The following is a 22,318-nucleotide window of genomic DNA, read 5'->3' as shown; positions in this document are numbered from 1 at the left end:
ACGCATACCTGCCGTTTTTAAATATATAATTACTTCAGAATGTCACATCGGCAACATTTCTAGGTCTAACCTACGACTCAAAATTAACAGGGATTAACCACTTAAATGAAATTAAAAATAAAGTCTGGCGAATAACTAACTATGCTAGTAGTCTAACTGGTAAAAACAGTGGAGCATCTACAGACAATATACTGAAAATTTGCAAAACAAATATAAGACCAGTAATTGATTATGTAGCTCCAGCTTGGATTAGTGTTAGTGACAAAATAACCAAAACCAAGCTACAAACAATACAAAACACACTCTTCACAAAGCATAAAGAGTTCCCAGAACCACATCATCTAATTTCATACATACCAACCATAGTAGATAGACTCCTATATAGTACAGTAACGTATTTTTATAAATATTGGAAAAAAATGAATTATTATGCGAACTAGACAGGTACCACATAAAGGATGAAGTTGGTCCTAAACATCTCTCCTCGACCAACATATATTTTAAACATAAAAATAAATAAATAAAACATAATAATAAATAAGATATATATGTATAAAGGAGAAAAAATGGCCACTATCAAACTAGGCTTCCTACTGATAGGGCAAATAATATCTATAAATGTACGAAAATAGTACATGAACATTGCCCTGAAAAGGGTCGGAGTAAACTTAGACCACTCTGACCCTAAAGCAGTAACGATACTAATCTACACTTCATGATCATGCATGTAAAGGAAGGAGGAAGAGGTCAAAGCGCACCTGATCCTCCAGGTTACATATGGTTACCTAAATCCCGAGAGAGAGATACGAATCACGATAGTGCACAATATTACTGTATTGTGAATAAAAACCATGATATTGTTTAAATATAAAGAAAATTCGCGGTTATGTTTAAATATGAACAAGGAAAACTACAATGAATATAAATGAAGATTGTTTAAATATGAACAATTACCACGTTATTGCTTGCATATGACGCTTTTTGGTATCGCAGGAAATAATTCATTTACCAAATCTGATTAGGATACGAGTCTTCGGTAGCGACTTATATCGTATTATTTTTTCTTCATATATTTTTGAACACTTCAAATCAAATAAACACAACGTAATGATAGAAAATACCCAGATACTAAGTAAGGAAACAAATATAAACAAACGCAAAATCAAAGAAGCCCTATTTATACAAAACCTAAAATCAAAATTAAACCAATATAAAGGAACACATTTATACCTATACTAATTATTAACCTAGCATTTAACTGCAACACCCCTTACAATCCCATATGTGTTCATACTCCGTCCCTAAGAAATGTGTCCGGCAACTGTCACTTGCAAACTCTCTTTGCTTACCTGAAGATGACCTAAGAACTTCCCTAGCTGACTTCCCTCTAGTCTTACACTGCTAAATTAGGGACGGCTAGCGCAGATAGCTCTTAAGTAGCTTTGCGCGAAATTCAAAACAAACAAACTTGCTATATCTAGCTTTTATTTACTCATTAGGCGAGATTCTCGTAAGTTCAAAAATATTTGAAAATACGCTAGTGTCCAGGGGCGTAGAGTTTTAACACCCGATGAGGAGATGATTTTTGCAACCACTTATGTGGACTGTTCAATTCGTAACAGTCTCTGATTACGTGAACCTGAAGGCTGTAAAAATGCAGTCACAGAGTCATCTTGTTGCTGTGAGGTGCTGTGAACAGTTTTCAAAATGTTAATAGAATAAAGACAAATGTGTCATAAATTAACTGCCACATGAATTTATTCCTGCACACTGCACATTATAAAAGATGGCCATTATACTTGACAAGGTTACTAATAACTTTCATTGCATGAATTACGTTTTCAAATATTAATAAAATTAGTAATTACCCTTGATAAGTTTATATCTACTGAAAAACTGTTCATGTTGTTTGATAAAAATAATTAAAATGTTTTTGTGAACCTTTGAAAATTACACAACAATACAATGGAGCACATAATTATTCATACTTTTCATTGAATTAAGATTCATTTAGTCCTCTAGTCTACATGTTCCCAAACGTAAACCTCCTTTGTGATGATCTGTTTATGAATTCTTTCATGAGCTCTTCTATATTTATCTTGTCGACCTCATCTTTGTAAGTGTGACAAACTACCACATGGTTGAGGCGGCACTGAGACATAGTTGTCCTTAACCACGTCTTCAACCGTCTTAATGAAGAAAAGCTACGTTCACATTCACAGCTGGATACTGAACATACAAACAAAATTTTCATGAGAAGAAACACTTCACTAAACATCTGCTAGCTTGTTTCATGCATTTTACAGTAGGCATCCTTCGCACCTTTCAGAGATACAGTATTCCTTCGCTATTCGCGGGGGTTACGTTCTTTACCCCCCGCGAATAGAGAATATTGGATGCAGTTTTAAAACTTCTATGTATGAGATTATATACTGTACTAAATGCTTCCCAGACACTTTCTAAAGACACTCTTACTCATTAATACAGTAATAATGTAGTAATATTGCATGCAGTCATGTATTTCACTAATGTAGTAATGTTTGTTTGATTTCTTTTAGCAAAGCCACAAAGGCTATCTGCTCAGCCCACCGAGGGGAATCGAACCCCTGATTTTAGATGTAGTAATGATAATGTAAACACATTTTAATTTTGTACTGCAACAATATTTTAATCAAAAAGAAACGTACATAGTATAGTTACCCATACTGTATTACTGTACCGTAAAGTCATTTTCTATGCGTACAACACATGTATTAGAATTGACAGAAAGTGGAACAAATTTAAAGGCAAACTTAGACAGATAAATACAATACGCACAGTTCAGGTAATAACAATACAGTACAGTACAATTCAGTAATAATTGTTCGATAAAGACGTCAATCGATAAAACTGCTTGAGAGAGTAAATACAGACATACCCTCGAAAAGCGCTTTTAGTCTCTATGACCTACAAAAACCCGGTTTACCGAGCATTCGTTTTTATGACGTTATGACGCTAGCTCGGTATACCGGCATACGATGCGATAGCGTTAAGAGCCTAACCCGCGAATATGCGGGGCCGCGAATGGGGAACCGCGAATAGGTGAGGGTATACTGTACTGCTTTTGTTGTTCCTTTGAACATGGGCAACTGAAACTCGAGCCGTTGTGCAGATATTTCTGCACATTCTGCAGATTCTGTTTATAACCGAGTTGTCAATCTTGCCAGATGTGATCATGTCCTCAAGTGCCAGATATTGCCTCAAGTCATTGTTTTCTGCATTGAATCTAGTAATCAGATGTTCTATGACTGTGTCCACAAATTCAAAATATTGGCTTCTGTAGTAATCTCTAGCTGTTGTAGAGTGGTGTGCTGAGCCATCACCTGTGATCCTTCTGGGGTCTGCCAATGCTTGGTAGTTCAATACGCACCAGATCTAAGGAAGTTACCTTTTTCTTAGCTTCATCAAATATCTTGTTGTAATTTTCCTCTGTTCGCAATACCCGCAATTGCTCAATTGTCATTGCAGATGCTTCAATCATGCAAGATACTGTCGCTGATTTTGCTTGGAACGCACGGTTTAGTTCCTCTGATGTAGCTAATGGATGCTGAGCCATCAACAATCCTAAAACTGTCTTTCCTTTGCCAAATCTGTCCAGCAGACCTCGTGCTTTCACTGATACATCTAAATTTTCATTTGCTAATTCAGACAAAGAATCAACAAGTCACTGTAGTGGTCATTAGCACATGTAATTTCAGAAAAGAGGCACAACCAGCGTGTTGGACACAGTGGGCAGATGTATTTAACTGGACCATTGTGGCTGTTTGACAATACAATATTTTCAAAGAATATCTTGTATTTGCCTGACCTCTGAAGCAAGACACCAAGTTCATGTACCCACTGGATAGAATCTCGAACACATTCACAAGCTTCAACTGCATGTTGCATTATTAAATTAGCCTTGTGTGCACCACAATGAAAAAACAAAGCTGATGGTTGCTTCTCTTTTATTTTTGCCTGGCATCCACCGTATCCACCACTCATGTTAGTGGCTCCATCATAAGTTTGTGCTCTTAATCCTGACAGTGGTAAATTGAGTCTAGTCAGTACATCAAGTATAGTCGAGGATATTGTTTCACCAGATGTATTGGAAACACTGTACTAACCAAGAAATGTCTCATGGACGTCAAGGTTCTCATCACGTATCGTACACATATTGCTTCCTGTTCGGCACCTGTAACATCTTGAGTGCCATCAACCATAAATGCAAAGATTTTACTTTGCTGCACTTCGTGTGCTATGTTCCTCAGTATTTTATGGCTGAACATCTCCATAATTTCATTCTGAGCCTGGGGTGATGTGAATGTGCTTTCCTTTGACATGTAGGCCATCAACTCAGGATCTTCCTCTTCCATGAGCTTCATTAACTGCAGGAAGATCCCCTCCGTATCAGTATGTCCACGTAATGCTAAACCTTGACGCAGTAAAAAACGTAAACTTCTGAATATTTTGGCTAGACTTCTTTTGCATTCTTCCTGCTGCTTCCTTTTTCCATCATGTAGCTGGACAGTCACTGGAGTTACATCAAGTGAACCTTCTAGAGATATAGTAAATCTGGGCTGAGAGGAGGATTGGTGTTCGTTGAATTTCTGTTTTGCCTTTTTCCAGTTGCAAAAACCGGTGGATATGAAAGTATACCTGTGATTTCTCTAATTTCCCTGTGAAAAGGCCTCTATTTTCCGCCTTGACACAATGAAAGCATATGGCTTTTCGAGTCTGATTGCAGCCATGGAAACTCATCAAACCACTTGCCATGGAAGTTGATATTTTGCTTTCTGTCGTGGTATTAGTTGTGCGTCTGGATGATATGGCTTTCCACACTCTATCTGTGGAGTGTCAGATTTTTCATTTCTGCACAAACCTGTTTCACAACTATCTGGTGGTGCTTGAGGTTGTTGGATTATCTGCATCTACATTGTCACTTGCAGTACTGGTAACTGGCTTGCAGAACTGTCTAATATCGGAAAGTTTCAGACGCTTGCTTGTCATAATTGGAATCTGTTTCCAAGATGACTCAACAGGCTAAAATACAGTCTTTATTGAAAAACACTAACGTACAACGAAAAAAGATAGAACAGAATGGAAGTAGGACTGAATTGTACAATGTATTTATGTCGAACGCACGAACCTCAAAGTGACTACCGAGCCGACTGACCGCCTGGGCATCGCTGGGACAATAATGTGCGCTAGTTACAACACAAGTAATTGCAAGTTTCTCGAAAAATACTTAAACAATTACAAATATATTATATTCCTGTTAAAGCTCATGAAAAGGCAAACACGTTGTGATATAATGTCTATAAGCACGTCTATTAAATAAAAACACCTAAACAAAAACTAGTAATGCAATTCGAGTAGAGGCTTCAGGCCGTTGAAATTGCTCCTTTTGTGTTCTAATTATACAAGAAAATACAATATTTTTACTCTCTATTATAAGAGAATATATTGTTCTTTTACCATAAAGCACCAACACTTTATTAGAGGGCGGTGATAATCTGAAATTTTATGGATTAATGAAGGCCACAAACACAGGTCTAATGAGCCCTGTTGTAAAATCGAGGCTCAGACTAAAGGGAGCGGAGAGAGGTGATGTAGGGTGCGTTTGGATCCGAACGGCCCGAACCTTACGTTTACTGTACACTAAACGTACACTGTGGTCAGCAAATTCGGCAGCTAAGGAGTATATGGCGTTCGAGAATAAAACCGGCTAGACATGCATAAGAACAAATGGCGTAGGAAAACTGCACAATATACACATAAGATTGATGCAGCTGCAAGCTACAAATGACCTGCCAGATCTAGATGACAGAAGTTTACGCTTGGGAGTAATATTTTCGAATTTCATGCTCTCTTCAATCTGTTGTGAAGAAAAATTTACTTAATCTTACACTACGTACAAGACGTAAGTAGATTCTGTGATATTGCAAGCCTTGCATTATACTTAGGCCTACTGACTGATACTTACGAACTATCGCTTAGATCGAAAAGCTTGGAAGCACGTCTATATTAAAGGTGTAAATTTCGGCTACTGAAAACGCCTACATCTAGGCCTAATTACGTAATTCGATTGGTAAGAACACGAGAATCACAAGAACAAACACGCAATTTGTAGGCCTGTGATGCAATAAAACAATTCAACAGACTAAACTGTAGGAGAGGATGATTGTATGCACCATACCCCCACCTAAAATGAAGGGGGGATGTATCCCCCCAGGATCTACGCCCCTGCTAGTGTCAACATAAAACATATATAGTTGATATATACGTCATATGCATAAAACTGATACAAATGTAGATCTTAAAATAAATGTACAACGTAAATCCGTTACATAATGTTTGTTTTTCCATTAGTTATTTTTTAACACTATGTTCTGTCTAACACATTATGTTTAATATTATTATTAATGCTATTGTTTTTAATATTATTATCTATTACGGTTATATTTTATTTTATGAGAAAAAGGGAATGCTGTCACTTGTCATTTCGTTGAACTTGAGCGTTAAGTATTTGGTATATTTAGCACACCTTGCGCGAGACCAAGGCTACATCAGATCAGGGCGATTAGAGCAGATCACAAATTCCTTAAACACAAACAATGTCATCTCTAAATTAGAACTTAGAAGTTAACCTGTGAACATTACCCGCCACCTATGCAAGTACTTATAACTGAATAGTAAGTTTGAGTATCGCAGTTGTCCTTACAGTCAAAAGCACGGAGCTTGTTCAGCGGAATATCACAACTCTAACTACAAACAATATGATCCACAGCAACAACAGACACGTGAAGTAGTTGCCGCTTGTTAAAGTTTCACCGCCCACATACATAAAATCAAACTATGGTAGATCGAAGCGAGACAAAGTGGTCGTATCATATTTACCTTCTATTTACATGTAACACGAAAGAGAAAGAATAGTAGGTTAAAGAAACCTATAAACTACATGAATAATTTGACATTTTACTGAGTTTTATTGCGTTGGTAAACAGGTGCATAAAAACACACAAAAATCTGTTTGTTTTTGTAATTAAGCACAAATTACAAAATGGGCTACCTGTGCTCTGCCCATCATGTGTATCGAAACCCAGTTTCTAGCGGTGTGAGTCCACAGACATGCTGCTGTGTCACTGGGGAACTTAAAATCTTTGAGCGAACTCTTTCCGAATTCTCATGTTCGTGGATAAGTGTGTAAAAACGTATATTTTCCAAAATGTGAGTACACCTTTCATTTGTTTTCATACAGAGCTTTACTATTTTAGTTTTAAAGTTCACACACATGTTAAACAATCTATCAATTTCATAATATTAAGAATAAACTAAATTCTGGATGACGCCTGTAAAATTACAAAGATACACACATTTTACAGTTTTAAGAAACATAGAATAATGAATAACAATATTGGTACTATTTCAATATTACTTTTATCACACTCGCTAGTAAGACTTTAAAAGCGTAATAACAACGTTTTAAAACATTTCTCATTATAATTTTTTTAATATGTTAATAAATACAAATATTATTTAGTTTTGAATTTATTTGTATGGGTTTTTGATATTGTAACATGGCACACCGATGGATCTCAGCATAAATAAAACATTCAGTCAAATGCATAGAAACATATAATTATTGATTTATTTACAAAGAAAACTATATTAATATCTCTGTTTATTTTTTCTACATAATATAACTTAAAATCAGATGACGCTAATTTAATCAAGTCTTGTTCACATTGTTTCTGTGCTACATTTAGTCCGAGAAAAATCAACAGTTTTTTCTAACCGTTAGCATTGTATTTAACTACTAGCGACGTTTTATAAACAAGGCTTAATGCGAGAGTATTACAACATCTACGGCTGAGGTTCAGAAAAAACCTTTGCGTACGTGAAACAAAAGAGGTAGGGTTTCTAATATTCAGTTTGCAGAAACAAAGTTTTAACTCTCCAAGGAAATAAAAAGTGTTGAAATGATTTATAAGCTCTAGTTTTCCCCCATCTTTATTCTTTCTAATCACTCAACAAGACCTTAAGGGTATAAAAGCCATGGAAATGATCAGGTATTATTTCATTCCTTATTTAATTCACAAAATTATACTAGAAAACCACACTTTGGTCATATATTATTTATACAAAATTGTTCACTTTGTAATACTAATAAAATAATAAGTTATCTTCGTTTCGATAACAATTTTTATTTTCACGTTATAGCAGGATATCATTTCATCAAGGACGTATGTTACGTCACAAGATAAGATCATGGGCATATTGATTGGGTAAAGAGATGCACGACTTTTATTGGACTACAGTAACACACCACGACGTCTGGTGACACAATGTCGTGAGAAAAGTGTCATCTTTAGTCCATAAATGAAGAAAAAGAATGTAACAAATTGAACAGCCGCCAAGTTTTATACATGTATATTTTATTTAAGAAAGGATGAAGTTTCGAGCTAGCGCTCATAGTTGACAACAAAAAACGAATGCGTGCGTAGTATTTTTCTTTTTATAAATGAAAGTCATTTATGTATATATTTCTTTAATACTATATATACATACATGCATATATATATGTATATATATATACACGGAGTGAACAAAAAAGTAACCCCTTGAATATGTTGTTTAGGTAAAAGAACAGTATGTAAAACTATATGTTTTTAGAATGCCCTCCGCAAGATCTATTCAAATATGATCTCAAATCCTAATTGAACGTTTCATGATTTTAGTTACATTTTCTCATAAAAAGTGTTGTGTACCTGCTGTAGTTTCTTAGATCTTCCTTTTTCAATTAGCCTACAAAATGATCAAACACGTTTCTTTGAATAATCGAACGTAAAAATGAAAGTCAGAATAACACAAACTCATTCCACAAGTTAATATTTGGTGCCGTTCCCTTGGATTTTAGTACTGCTTAACGTCAACTTGGTATGCTTTCAATGCGTTTATGCAAACATTCCTGATTCATTGACTGCCATTTTTCTTTGAGTATCTCAAACAAGTTCATCTTCCGTGTCTTGCTTGTGATCTTTTGTTAGTGGTTTTAACTCCGCAGATAAATTTTCAATTGGATTATTAACAGATGATTGACCTGGACATTCCATAACATCAATTTTCTTATTTCTAATATGTATTTTAACGACTCCACAATTTCAGAGAAATGTGTTTGATCATTTGGTAGGCTAATTGGAACAAGGTCTGAGAAACTACAGTAGGTAGACAACATTTTTTATGACGAAATATAACTAAAATCATGAAAAGTTCAAGTATTTATGAAAGTTAGTGTTTAAATTAGTATTTGAGATTTTATTTGAACAGATTTCGTCGAGTGCGTTCTAAAAATACATAGTTTTACATATTTTTCTGTTATCTAATAAAAGATATAACAAATTGACAAATGTTCAAGGGAGGCCGCTTTTTTGTCCATCCCCTGTGTATATACATATATATATATACACCGAAGTCCGCGGGACAAATGTTAAAGCTAAGGTTTACAAGATAATTGAAATTAGAAGACTTTAAAAATAGAGAACTTTGTGTATATATTTTGAGAACAAAGTCATTATAAGCTATTTGTTATGCTCACCACGAGGAAACAAAAGAAATAAAAGACACGACACAGCAACCAATTTGTTGAAACTACTGTTAAAATGTGTTTATGAATAATATATTGGAATTACTATTATAATATGTTTGTAAATAATATGTTAACGTATATTTTTTAATATAATAGAACTACTAGGCCCGGCATGACCAGGTGGATTAAGGCGTTCGACTCGTAGCCTGAGGGTCGCGGGTTCGAATCCCCGTCGCACCAAACTTGCTCGCACTTTCAGTGTTACGATCGATCCCACTATTCATTGGTAAAAGAATAGCCTAAGAGTTGGCGGTGGGTGGTGATGACTAGCTGCCGTCCCTCTAGTCTTACACTGCAAAATTAGTGACAGCTAGCTTTGCGCGAAATTCCAAAAACAAAGAAACAATACTAGAACTACTACTAAAATGTATTTGTTAAGTAGTAGATTGGAATTGCTACTAACATATATCTGTGTACGATATGATGGTACTACCGCTAAGATATGTTTGCAAACTTTTTGTTTTCAACAAATGTATATATATACATAATGTGAAATTGAAATTTTCATGATATGTCTTAAAGTTGGGAAGTTTAAAATAAATTATAATTTGAAACGAAAGACCTTGTTTAACGGCGGATCTTGAGCACTTGGCACGTCCTATAGTGATAAAGTGAAATTATCTAACAAATTACGATCGATTTTATAAAATCACAGTAGTCACAATGCCGAACTCTGGGCCTAATACTGATTTTAATATCTTTCTATTGATGCAGAAGAGAATTAATTATAACTTCATAAAAAAGTGTTCACTATTATATAAAATTTTATGATGTGTGTTATTCGCCCAAATGTTTTTTTGTAGCATATTTATGACGTCCATAAATCAACTTTTGTTCTTGTTTAGCATACCCTTAAAATAAAACTTTATGCAATGTGTTTATTATATTGCGACGTAAAGTTTTGTAGCTGTTTTTTCTTTACATTTTAACTGTTAACTGTTTTCGACGTATTATGTACGTTTATAAAATTACATGTTAATAGCTTATTTTTTTACAATAAAGAATTTGTTTTTTTATTTTTGAATTTCGCACAAAGCTACTCAAGGGCTATCTGTGCTAGCGGTCCCTAATTTAGCAGTATAAGACTAGAGGGAAGGCAGCTAGTCATCACCACCCACCGCCAACTCTTGGGCTACTCTTTTACCAACGAATAGTGGTATTGACCATCACATTATAACGCCTCCACGGCTGAAAGGGCGAGCATGTTTGGCGCGACTGGGATGCGAACCCGCGCCCCTCAGATTACGAGTCGCACGCCTTAACACGCTTGGCCCTGCCAGGCCGACAATAAAGAAACAAAACGAGAACAAAGACCCTATTATACCTCAATGATTTTTCTCTCTTTCTTACAGGTTTTTGAGAATTGAGTTTTATATATCCAGGAGGGTCAGGTTTCGCCGACCTCTTCCTCCTTCCATGCACTATCTACACATACAATTGGTGCAAATAAATCATCTCTCTTTATAGTTCCATAATTATTTGCACTTTCATTAATTAGGTATTAATTATAAATCATTTACGTAAAAAACCCTTTCAATGTTTAGTAATTAACACCTAAGCTGTGGAGTCTAGTTTATAGGTGGCCTTTTTTGAAAATTTATTCATTTAGAAAATATATATTCATTAAGAAAAGGTGTTTGGGTCTATCCTCATCATGTATACAGTACCTGTTATGTTCGCTTACTAGTTCATTTTTTCTCCAATTTTTGTCAAAACAATTTATTGTACTATGTAGGAGTCTATCTGCTATTGTTTTTATGGGTGCGTAATTATGCATGAGTTCTGATGATGTTGTTCTTGATACTTTAAAGCTGTAATGAGTAGTGTATTTTGTATTGTTTGTAGTTTTGTTTGAAGTAGTTTTTTACTTGCATTTATCCATGCAGGGGCTGCATAGTCAATGACGGGTCTAATGTACGTTTTATATATTTTTATGATATTATCTGCTGTTGCTCCACTATTTTTTTCCAGTTGGACTCCTAGCACAGTTTGTTCTTCGCCAAATTATTGTTCTAATATTATTTATGTGGTTTATCCACGTTAGATTTGAGTTGAATTAAGTTCTAGAACTTTTGCAGATGTAGCAATGATTTCCTGCTACAATTAAGTTTGTTTTGAATTTCGCGCAAAGCTACACGAGGGCTACCTGCGCAGCTACAATTAAGACTAAATCAGTCATTTGGCTTTTCATTCCCTATATCTAAAGAATAAGCATGTTTTTCAATAACTTACATTTTCAATATATATTTAATAAACAATGAAAAATATAATTGTCTGTCTGAATATACAAAATAACAAAGTTAACAACAGCAAATAGTATATTTTCCAGAAAAATATTCGAAACAATGCCAATTTCAAACCTAATTTATATTTAAACCACGTTTTCCATTCTTCCAAAGGTTTCGTAATTTAATTTATTCAAGTTCTGCCCAATTTGAGGGTAGACTTGAGATCTTAAGGTAGAGTCGGGTATATGAGAGCATCTTAAGCGTCGCGCTAAACATGCTAGCCGTGGGGTGTATAATGACGGTAATCCCACTAGTCGGTAAAGTAGCCCAAGAGTTGGCGGTGGGTGGTGATGCTAGCTGCCTTCCCTCTAGTCTTACACTGCTAAATTAGATATTGATGAGCTTTGCAAATTTCAAACAAACAAACAAAGCGTATTCCACGCTTGATATTGATGACGCACAAAAATATAGCTGATAAAAAGGGGAAAAAGATCTTATAGATTTGTTTTGAATTTCACGCAGAAAATTACGAGAACTATCTGCGCTATCCGTCTTTATTTAGCAGTAAAAGACTAGAGGGAAGGCAGCTTGCCATTGCCTCCACCATCAACTCTTGTGCTACTGTTTGATCAACAAATCATGTGGTTGACCCTTACATTATAACGCCCCCACGACTGAAAGGGCGGACATGTTTGGTGGGACGGAGATTCCAATCTGTGACTCTCAGCTTGTGAGTCAAGCGCACTAAATACATGTACATGTCGAACCCTTCTGGTAGATTAATTTTCTCTTCCTGCTAATAGAATAAAGATTATCTGCAAAGTTACATATATACTTGTTAAATTACATGGGTACTCGTTAAGTTACATTGATACTTGTTACTTAAAAACCTCAGTAAGAAAGTTTACCGTTCACTGAACTTTACATTTTATTAGTAAAAATAAAAGGGCCCGGCGTGGCCAGATAGGTTAAGACGTTCTACTCGTAAGCCGAAGGTCGCGAGTTCGAATTCCCTTCACACCAAACATGCTCGCCCTTTCAGCCATAGGAGCGCTATAATGTGACAGTCAATCCAACTATTCGTTGGTAAAATAGTAGCTCAAAAGCTGGCAGTGAGTGGTGATAACTAGCTGCCTTCCCTCTGGTCTTACACTGCTAAATTAAGGACGGCTAGCACAGATAACCTTTGTGTAGCCTTGTGCGAAATTCAAAAACAAACATTTCAAATAAAACTTATAAACTACTGTCTATTTAATTTTTTGAATATCTTTCCATTAAGTGTCAATAAATGAAGACCAAGTAATTTTTAAGCTATGACAGACATGGTTCAATTCCATTTGAATTTAGATGAGTTGCACAAGGTTCAACTTAAAAGACTCTATTGGATAATTTCTATTAATCAGTATTTTTATCCAACATATTAATGAATTACTTCAATTTAATTTTTACACTTGAAGAATGAATGATATAAAAAGGTCTAAGTGTGTTGTTTACGTCAGGAAGCAGAAACTTCTACTTCCTGAGCATCAGTATACAGAAATTGTCACTTTTGTCTATGTACTATATATTGAGAAGGACATCTATTCACTGTTAGGTGAGATCATTTCCTTTTCTACAAGTAACGCACGCACACACTGACGCTGTTATATTTTTGTATTGATGTTATCGTTCACATACACAACAGGATTTGTACCATCGTCCGTGTGTGTCTAAGAGGTGAGTTATCTAGAAAGCATATGGTTTAATTCTCGTGCTTGTTTTATAAAAGGTTGGACTGTTGAACACAAGCTATAAATCAGACAGACCAAACTTCACTAGGTAAGTCCCTGCTTCCCTCTCTTTCGAAGCTGTTAAATATTCATATTAGTTTATGTGCTAAATAATGGGGAGTTTTGCTGTAAAATTATTGTTACTTCGTATTAGCCGCGGCATAGCGACTTATAGAATGGCTCCGTTTTTTTGTTTTTTTAAGTACAAACTTTTAGCTAGTGGCTCTATCTCTTGACTGATTTAAGATATAATTACAATATTAAGGATTTCGTGTCGGTTTTTTTTGTTTTTTTTAAATAGCAGGTTCCTTTCTCCAACTAACGCACATGTGCATACTATATTTGATGACCTATGGTGGTAAATATAGAATTGTATTATCATGTATGCTTTTGAGTATGCCATGTATTGTAATATAGGATGGTTGCTCTTTTATTTTGTGTATTTGTTAAATAAAGTGTCACTCAGCTACTACTGTGTTTTAAAATCATGCAATAGAGAGTTAGCTTCTGAATTTTCTGTTTCAAGCTACCACTTGCTGAAATGATACATTTTATATTTTCTGTTTCAAAATGTCATCTGTCGAAGCGTTAAAATCTATCTACCTTTCATGTTTCAAGATGCTACCTTGTGGAGTTTAAGTTATAATTTTTTTATAACAACCTAGTGGGTTGTTTGATTCAATCTTTTCGGTTTCGAGATACTATCTGGTCAAGTGTACTTTTCTACCTTTCCTGTTTCTAGATGCGAATTTGTAGAGTTTAGTTTCTACGTTTTAAGTTTTGGGTGCCACCTGGTGAAAAGTGTTATGTTCTCAATTTTCAGTTTCTAGATATCATCTGGTGAAATGTTAGGCTCTACATTTTTTTTGTTTCTAAATTCGCTTTATGGAGTGTTATGTTCTACATTTTCTGTTTCTAGTTGCCATCTGAAGGGTTAGGTTCTACATTTTATATTAATTTGGATACCAGTTAGTTATTTTATTTGTAACATTACTCACTTTTTGTTAATGTTATCCGAAACAAGCAATTCTGATGCAGTGTTTCTGATCTTTAAATATACTATAACGAAATATAATTTCAGGTTATGAGTTCCTAATGTTAATGTCTAGTTAATTAGACAAAATAAATCACGTAGTGAAAGTTTATAGATACAAAAGTAGTTTCATTTTCCTCTGAACATGTATTCATATTAATCAACTATAACATATTTTACTTTTACTGTTATAGCAACTCTGTCATGCTCATCAAACTGGTTTTACTCCTTCTTGCGACGCTAGGTGAAGCTAAAGTAGTTAGCTATAGAACATACCAATCTTATTTCATAGAGTATGAAAACCAAGAATTAGAAACAGTCAGACCATGGCCAAGTGTACAGTTACTGGACGTTACATGGTCAGTAAAGGGTCAGAATTATGCTAAAGGCAAACCGGAAATACTTAGCTGTCGTCTCATCGATAAACCGTAAGAAAACGAGATACGATTAAAAAACAAGCTAATATTTAGTACAAAACGTGTAGTTACACTAATCTGACGTTCCATATTAATGTAATACAAGAACAAAATGAATAATCGTATAATGGTAACAAAAATAATTAACATCAATAAAGTTAAGGGAGAAATAGTAACTTTATATAAACTAATTTGTTTCTTGGATTTTAAATGTTTGCTCCCATACTGTTGTATCTTAATGTTTCTGTACATATACCGTATTCTTACTCAAGCATTACGAACTATTCATAAAATCTCCCTTAGAGACTACGTGCTGAAGAATTTAAAGAAAATTAACTCTCATCAGACTGTCCTGAGGATAACCTCTGAGAAGATGGAAAGTATTTTACATCTCTGCTCAGACACTGGACAGTTAAAGACAGAAGAATTTGTTCACAAGTCTATAATATGGCCAGGTAAACAATTTTTTATGTAGTTAGAGCAGAGTTACAAATGTTAGAGCTTACTGATAAGAACGATTTATTACAAAAATGATACAGGTAGTAGAAGTAGTAGATCATTAGAATAATCGCATACCTTAGGAGGAGTTGATTACAAAAATGGCACAGCTGGTATAGCTATCCGTGCTCTACCCAGCACGGGTACCTAAACCCGGATTATAGCTTTGTAAGTCCGCAAACATGCCGCTGTACTACTGGGAGGCAAGCTAGTTGATTACAGAGACGAGGTGGTAGGACTAATTAATTGCATAAACAATACAGATAGGACAACATATATATATATAAAGCATAAATATCTCTGTGTCTGTCTGTTTGCCCGTTATCTCAATACTCCTAGGCTGCTGGGTCGTTGTCAACCAAATTTTGTGGGATAATAATTTTGAACAAAGGAAATGTTATTGGGGATTCACATTCCTCCACTCCTATAAGAATACACGCACATTAAACATCTTATAACATAACATGGAGGAATAAAATGAAACCAAATGGCCGCCGCTATTGCAGCCCCACACAAACTCAAATAAAATTAATACAACAGCCACAATAACGTTGATATGAAAAGCCGTTTCTTGAGTGATATCTACTTCTTTCTTTGACCCGTGATCTTACACTTCATCCCATACGATACTTCGTGGCCAATTGCCCTCAAGTAATTAATAACATGAAGCAGTGTGGACGGATATTAAGAGGTAAATGTTGAAAGCGGGTAATAAAAAGCACGCTTACCACAACTTCTTTGGCCACTTCCTCTTCGTACAAAGTCATCCTGATCACTATCTACTGTATACAGTGTTTTAAGTATATACTTAGTGAATTCTTAAAAACTTATAGAAAATCTTCGATGAGGTAATAATGAATGCTGTAATGATATGTTATGTTAAATATAAATTGTGTGAAAGTTACAATTTTGTGTTTATTTATCATATTATCTACCCGGACTTGGCATAGCCAGGTGGTTAAGGTGCTCTGAGGGTCGCGGGTTCGAATTCCCGTCACACTAAACATGTTCGCCATTTCAGTCGTGGGAACGTTATAGTGTGTCAGTCAATCCCACTAGTCGTTGGTAAAATAGTACCCCAAATTAGTAGTTAAATTAGGGACGACTAGCGCAGATAGCCCTCGTGTAGCTTTGCGCGAAATTAAGAAAAAACAAACAAACAGTTATCTATCATAACACTTCTTTAAGTTCATAAACCGGACAAAAGAAGGATAACATCATCTTGTGGATTGAAGAAACAATACAAGTTATAAAACTACCTGATTGCAGAAGCTATAAAGGTGGTAGGACTAGTTGAGTACAAAATCGATACAGGTGGTACTATTAGTTAATTACAGAAACAATAGGAGTAGTTGATTATAAAAAAAAATACAGATGTTAGAACAAATTTATTATAGAAAATCAATATAAGGCGGGACTAATGTGTTATAGGAAGGATAAAAAATGGAATGGCTAGTGTATTATAGAAAGGCTACATATAGTAGGATTAGTGAAGAGAAGCAAGGTTTGCTTTTGTTGTTATAATTCTTGAGGTAGGAAATGTTCACAAATCTTAATACTAGTACAGGAAAGTTTTCAGACATTAAAACTAGCGTAGAGAGAAAAGATTTATATGTATTAGGAATAGTAGAAGAAAAGAAGGCTGACAAAATTTGGGACTAGGGCAAGAACAGAAGTTCATAAATGTTAGGGTTAGTGGAGAAATAGGGTTGTAAATCTTAATATTACCAAAGAAATTAAAAGATCAACTATATTACTGTGATTTTAATGGGTAGTAAATACATAAAAGTAATAAAATATTCTATCTACTTTAACTCTCTTTTCAAAGGAACGAAATGGTGTGGACCGGGTAATACGTCCGAAGACTTCAACGACCTTGGTGAGAAAAGAGAAACGGACATATGCTGCCGAGACCATGACACATGTGACGACTTCATGAAATCTGGTGAAACTAAGTATGGACTGACAAACAATGCCTTAACCACCAGGTAAGAATATGTCTAATGACCATGTACCCTCACCTTTCCTGGTTCCAGGCAATTGTGATTACACCAGTTACCATCTCTGTGTAGCCAAACTGCCCAGGATCGACCTCTACAAGTTGTTACTAAGTGTTCCATCCTCATCACATGACCAAAGGATGTTGCTTGTTTTTATCGTACTTTATAAACGTTATTTTTGTTCTTGTTTGTTGTAGACCTTCTTTATTTGTTTTTCAGTTTTTTTAGGAAACCCTAATCATTTTACGCAAGAACCATATTTCGGTCGCATTAAGTGATTTTTCCATTTGTTTATTTATTGTTCATGATTTAGAAGTGTACACCAAGATTGGCTCGATGTAGCACCCAAAATCTCTTTAGCACATTTTCGTCGATATACCTTTATTAGGCAACATATTTTTCATCTTCGTAAATGTTGTCTTAGCCTGTGTAATTATGCTCTTGACCTCTTTCGACATCTGCTATCTTTAATCCATGTTCCTAAGTATTTGAACTTGTATATGTGGTTGAAAAGGATCCAATTTAATGATAAAGTGCATTTGGACTGGTTTCTTTCTGTCATGTAATGGTTTCTATTTTATTAGTATTTTGGCTGAGTCCCAGATTTTCACATTCTTTATTTTGCAATGTCAAATAACTACTGAATTTTTTTTTTCCATTTAAACTATTAACACTGTGTCATCAACATATCTAATACCGTTTACATTGTTACTTACAGCACTTATACTTGGAATGTATTCTGTCTCCTTCATGATCATTTCATTGTACAAGAGGTATAACACGCATTGTTTTTACCTTTTGAAATTGGCGACGATCTGATGGCTGTTGTTTGTTCCCAGTATAATTTTTTTGACGATTTTCATATCTTTACCAGGTAAATTGATGTTTTCAAGAATTCTAATTATAACCGCATGATAAACTAGCTAATTAAAATAAATGTTTTAATAATGTGCAGAGACGTTACTTAATGAACTATTTAAGAAGGATCAATATCTTGCCATGCGAAAGGTGATCTGCTCAAAGTGAATGAATGTCTCCAGAATACACAGCATAAAACACTCAATATATTTTGCTTTTAGTACATCTCCTAATCAATAATTGGACTCACGATCGTTTCTTTAAATTTCGATAACGTACTAGAGCTGCAACTACTAGAAGGCTCTACAGTCAAATAAAACAACATTGTAACACTATTAACAATCACTCTATAAATGAATGTGATTTTGTGCCTACCTTCAGTTACTTTCACGTTATCTCTTTCCTCTACTTACGTGAATAATTTCAACTTAGATACTAGAATCTCTTGCTATTAAGACAAGAAAATCAGCTCTTAACCAGAAGGTGAGAGCATTGCCAATTGTGAAAATGTAATAAAAGAACATAAAGAGTATGATCATCAGTTGTTTACTGTAACATATGACAAATTATTCTTAAAAATAAAAAACAGTGAAGTGAAATATTTTCGTACGTAATTTGAGGTGATTGGAAAGAGTTCTTGTGGCTTCAGAATTATTAACTAGAAACTCATTATATAAACTGAAATCTAAAGTAACTTCATTTAAAGTAACTTATATTATTACGTATATAAGCCTATATAATCTGTTTTTTCCACCTTTTTTAAAAAAAACCTTTTAAAATTAATTTGGCATGTAATATTACAATAGGAGGGAGAGTGTGTCTAGACGAAGATTGTCAGGATATGGCATGTAATATTACAATAGGAGGGAGAGTGTGTCTAGACGAAGATTGTCAAGCCCAGTGTATGGAGATACACAAATACCACGGCTATCGTCACATGCATGTGAACATTACATTTTCATGAAAATACAAAATTATACCACGTAAAATTCCTCTTAATGTCCTTCATTCCTTCATTTCTTAGACTTTCGAAAAGAGGTTACATCTGAAAACAGTGAGTGTTCTGTCCCTGCACAAAACTCTCCTTCAAAGACATATATTGCTCTAGCTTTACCTTATTTTAGATTATTCCTGTTTTTAAAATCTTCCTTTTCGATTTTTTCTCTAGATTAAATTGTCAATGTGATGAAGACTTCAAGGCATGTCTGATGAAAGTGAATACCCAGACTTCTAATGCTGTCGGAGAATTTTACTTCAACATCGCTCAGAACAAGTGCTACAAGATGGAACATCCTCAGATTAAGTGTCTCCGCTGGGGAGGGTGAGTATTTCTACATCGCTCAGAACAAGTGCTACAAGATGGAACATCCTCAGATTAAAGGTCTCCGCTGGGGAGGGTGAGTATTTCTACATCGCTCAGAACAAGTGCTACAAGATGGAACATCCTCAGATTAAGTGTCTCCGCTGGGGAGGGTGAGTATTTCTACATCGCTCAGAACAAGTGGTTACAAGATGGAACATCCTCAGATTAAGTGTCTCCGCTGGGGAGGGTGAGTATTTCTACATCGCTCAGAACAAGTGCTACAAGATGGAACATCCTCAGATTAAGTGTCTCCGCTGGGGAGGGTGAGTATTTCTACATCGCTCAGAACAAGTGCTACAAGATGGAACATCCTCAGATTAAGTGTCTCCGCTGGGGAGGGTGAGTATTTCTACATCGCTCAGAACAAGTGGTACAAGATGGAACATCCTCAGATTAAATGTCTCCGCTGGGGAGGGTGAGTATTTCTACATCGCTCAGAACAAGTGCTACAAGTTGGAACATCCTCAGATTAAGTGTCTCCGCTGGGGAGGATGGGTATTTCTACAGTCCTTGGAGAGATAGTGTATGAAAGCGAGATAGAAACTAACAAAGCCTAGCGATAACTTTATTTTTCAAGGATGTAAGTATGTTTATGTAATCGCAATAATTTCATCTGCTCGTACTTCAACTATAATAGTTCCTCATCAAACAAAAATTCACACAATAACCAAAATTTCTATACGCGAACATTCTAAAACTAACAAATAAGCTGTAATTGCAGTAGAAAGTTGAAACACGATCTCCGAAGCTTTTTCTAGAAGAAAGTCACTTGACACAACCTCAATATATATTTTTTTTTCTTTTCAGGTTGCTACAGATGAGTTGTCAAGAGTATGAACTAGACTCTTCGAAACCTAAGATTTGGCAATTTTTTGATGCAGAGGAGTACAGAAAACCTAAACTGTAACTGAACAGATTGAAATCAATACTAGTTGAACCAGCTTCTAAGAGAACGGACTAACATAAACGTTATTTAAATATTTGGGTCAGTTGTAAATAAATAAACGTAAGGGTAGCAGTAGCTTAAACTGTAATTACTTGCTATGTTATCTAGTATAACAGCCAATCTGTATAGCCACTCCATCACTGTTGAACGTTGGTTTTCAGTAGTATTTACATATTTTTACGTTAAACACGAACTTGCCTGGCTCTTTTGGGAATTTTTTTATCATCAAAAGCAAGTTTGTGAATCATCTCAAAAAGTTTAAGGCTCATAAGGTTTGTTTGCTTTTTAATTAAACGCCCAAGGTATTTAACAAGATCATCTTTAGTTAATTATACATGTATTATTCTGAGAACTATTAGTTAACACCAACCATTTTGGTGTTATTCCAACGAAATGAAATACTGTCAGTTGATTGGTTATTAATTCAACAGCAGAGAAGTGTTAATGCCTTATTATATTCACTGGTGTTAGCATCCGAGCTTGTTTCTTTGATGGTCGTCATCTTTGCTTCAAGTGAGGTATATCTGCATATTTCTAACGCTAGAAACTGGGTTTCGACACCTGTGACAGGCAGATAGTCCATTTTGTAGCTTTGTAATTAACTTCAAATAAACAATCGCCATCTTTAAGTTATCATCGCAAACACAGGGAAATGGATGGGTTACGTTAAAAACTGAATAAAAATGTGAAAAAGCTCTCTGAATAAGCACATCAAGTGAATTAGATACAATTTTACTATGGGTGTGGTTGTGTAGTTAACATAATGTTTAAAGACCTATTGGTCCATCTTGCCTCTCCCACCCTCTAAGCCAAACTGAAACTATTAAATAATAATGATAATAAAAATTAAAGCCAGACATTATCACTAATATATATCTACCAAGCTTTCTTTTAAACTCACTCAAATATTCTGCCTCAACAACATCCGAAGGCAACCCTTTCCATGGGCGAACCACTCTAATTGAAAAATAAAATTGTTCTAGCTGAAGACGGCTTGTACCTTGCCTAAATCTATATTTGTCTCCTCTATTTCTATAATTCTCGCTGTTAGCTATGAAAAAATGATGTATCAACGCTAATAATTCTCTTTAAAATCTTAAATATTTCAATCAAAACCACTCTAAATTTTCTTTACTTAAAAAAAAAAAATCATAGACTGTAGACTCTCCTCTTATGACAACCCCTCCAATTCAGGCATCATTTTGGTAACCCTTCTCTGATCCTTTTCCAAAAGTTCGATGTCTTTCCTAAAATAAGGAACCCAAGACTAAATACAGTACTCCAAATGTGGCCTAACCAGTAAACTATACAATGAAATTATAACATATTTAGACTTGTATCCAATATTTCTGCAGACACAACCGAAAATTATATTTGCCCAACCAATAGCAACAGCAATCTGGTTGGATGGCATTAGAGACTGATCAATCAGTACACGAATATCCTTTTCTTTCATGACACTCATAAGGCTATTACACTACAAATTATACTTATAATTCAAATTATATGATAATCTACGTGCAATATCTTGCATTTATCA

The 22,318-nt window shown here is 34.9% G+C and overlaps 1 protein-coding gene across 3 annotated transcripts; it reads left to right on the top strand.

The window, feature by feature from the left end:
- Window positions 1–7,910: 7,910 nt before the first annotated feature.
- Window positions 7,911–21,473, top strand: LOC143244776 (phospholipase A2-like). 3 transcript variants are annotated; one of them, XM_076490075.1, is made up of 6 exons: window positions 7,911–7,932; window positions 14,892–15,125; window positions 15,417–15,568; window positions 17,440–17,599; window positions 19,638–19,790; window positions 20,640–21,473. In XM_076490075.1, exons 2-6 carry the CDS (start codon window positions 14,902–14,904, stop codon window positions 20,737–20,739), a joined length of 789 nt encoding a protein of 262 aa, XP_076346190.1. In that variant the 5' UTR covers window positions 7,911–7,932; window positions 14,892–14,901; the 3' UTR covers window positions 20,740–21,473. The 3 variants fall into 3 exon arrangements, with proteins under 3 accessions (XP_076346190.1, XP_076346189.1, XP_076346191.1); XM_076490074.1 differs by lacking the exon at window positions 7,911–7,932 and adding an exon at window positions 13,566–13,713; XM_076490076.1 differs by lacking the exon at window positions 7,911–7,932 and adding an exon at window positions 13,574–13,611.
- The last annotated feature ends 845 nt before the right edge of the window (window positions 21,474–22,318 follow it).

The sequence above is a fragment of the Tachypleus tridentatus genome, chromosome 2 (genome assembly GCF_004210375.1).
Source record: "Tachypleus tridentatus isolate NWPU-2018 chromosome 2, ASM421037v1, whole genome shotgun sequence".
Classification (NCBI taxonomy): domain Eukaryota; kingdom Metazoa; phylum Arthropoda; class Merostomata; order Xiphosura; family Limulidae; genus Tachypleus; species Tachypleus tridentatus.
Note: the sequence above shows the minus strand (reverse complement) of the source record. Positions and strands in the feature narration are given on the sequence as shown.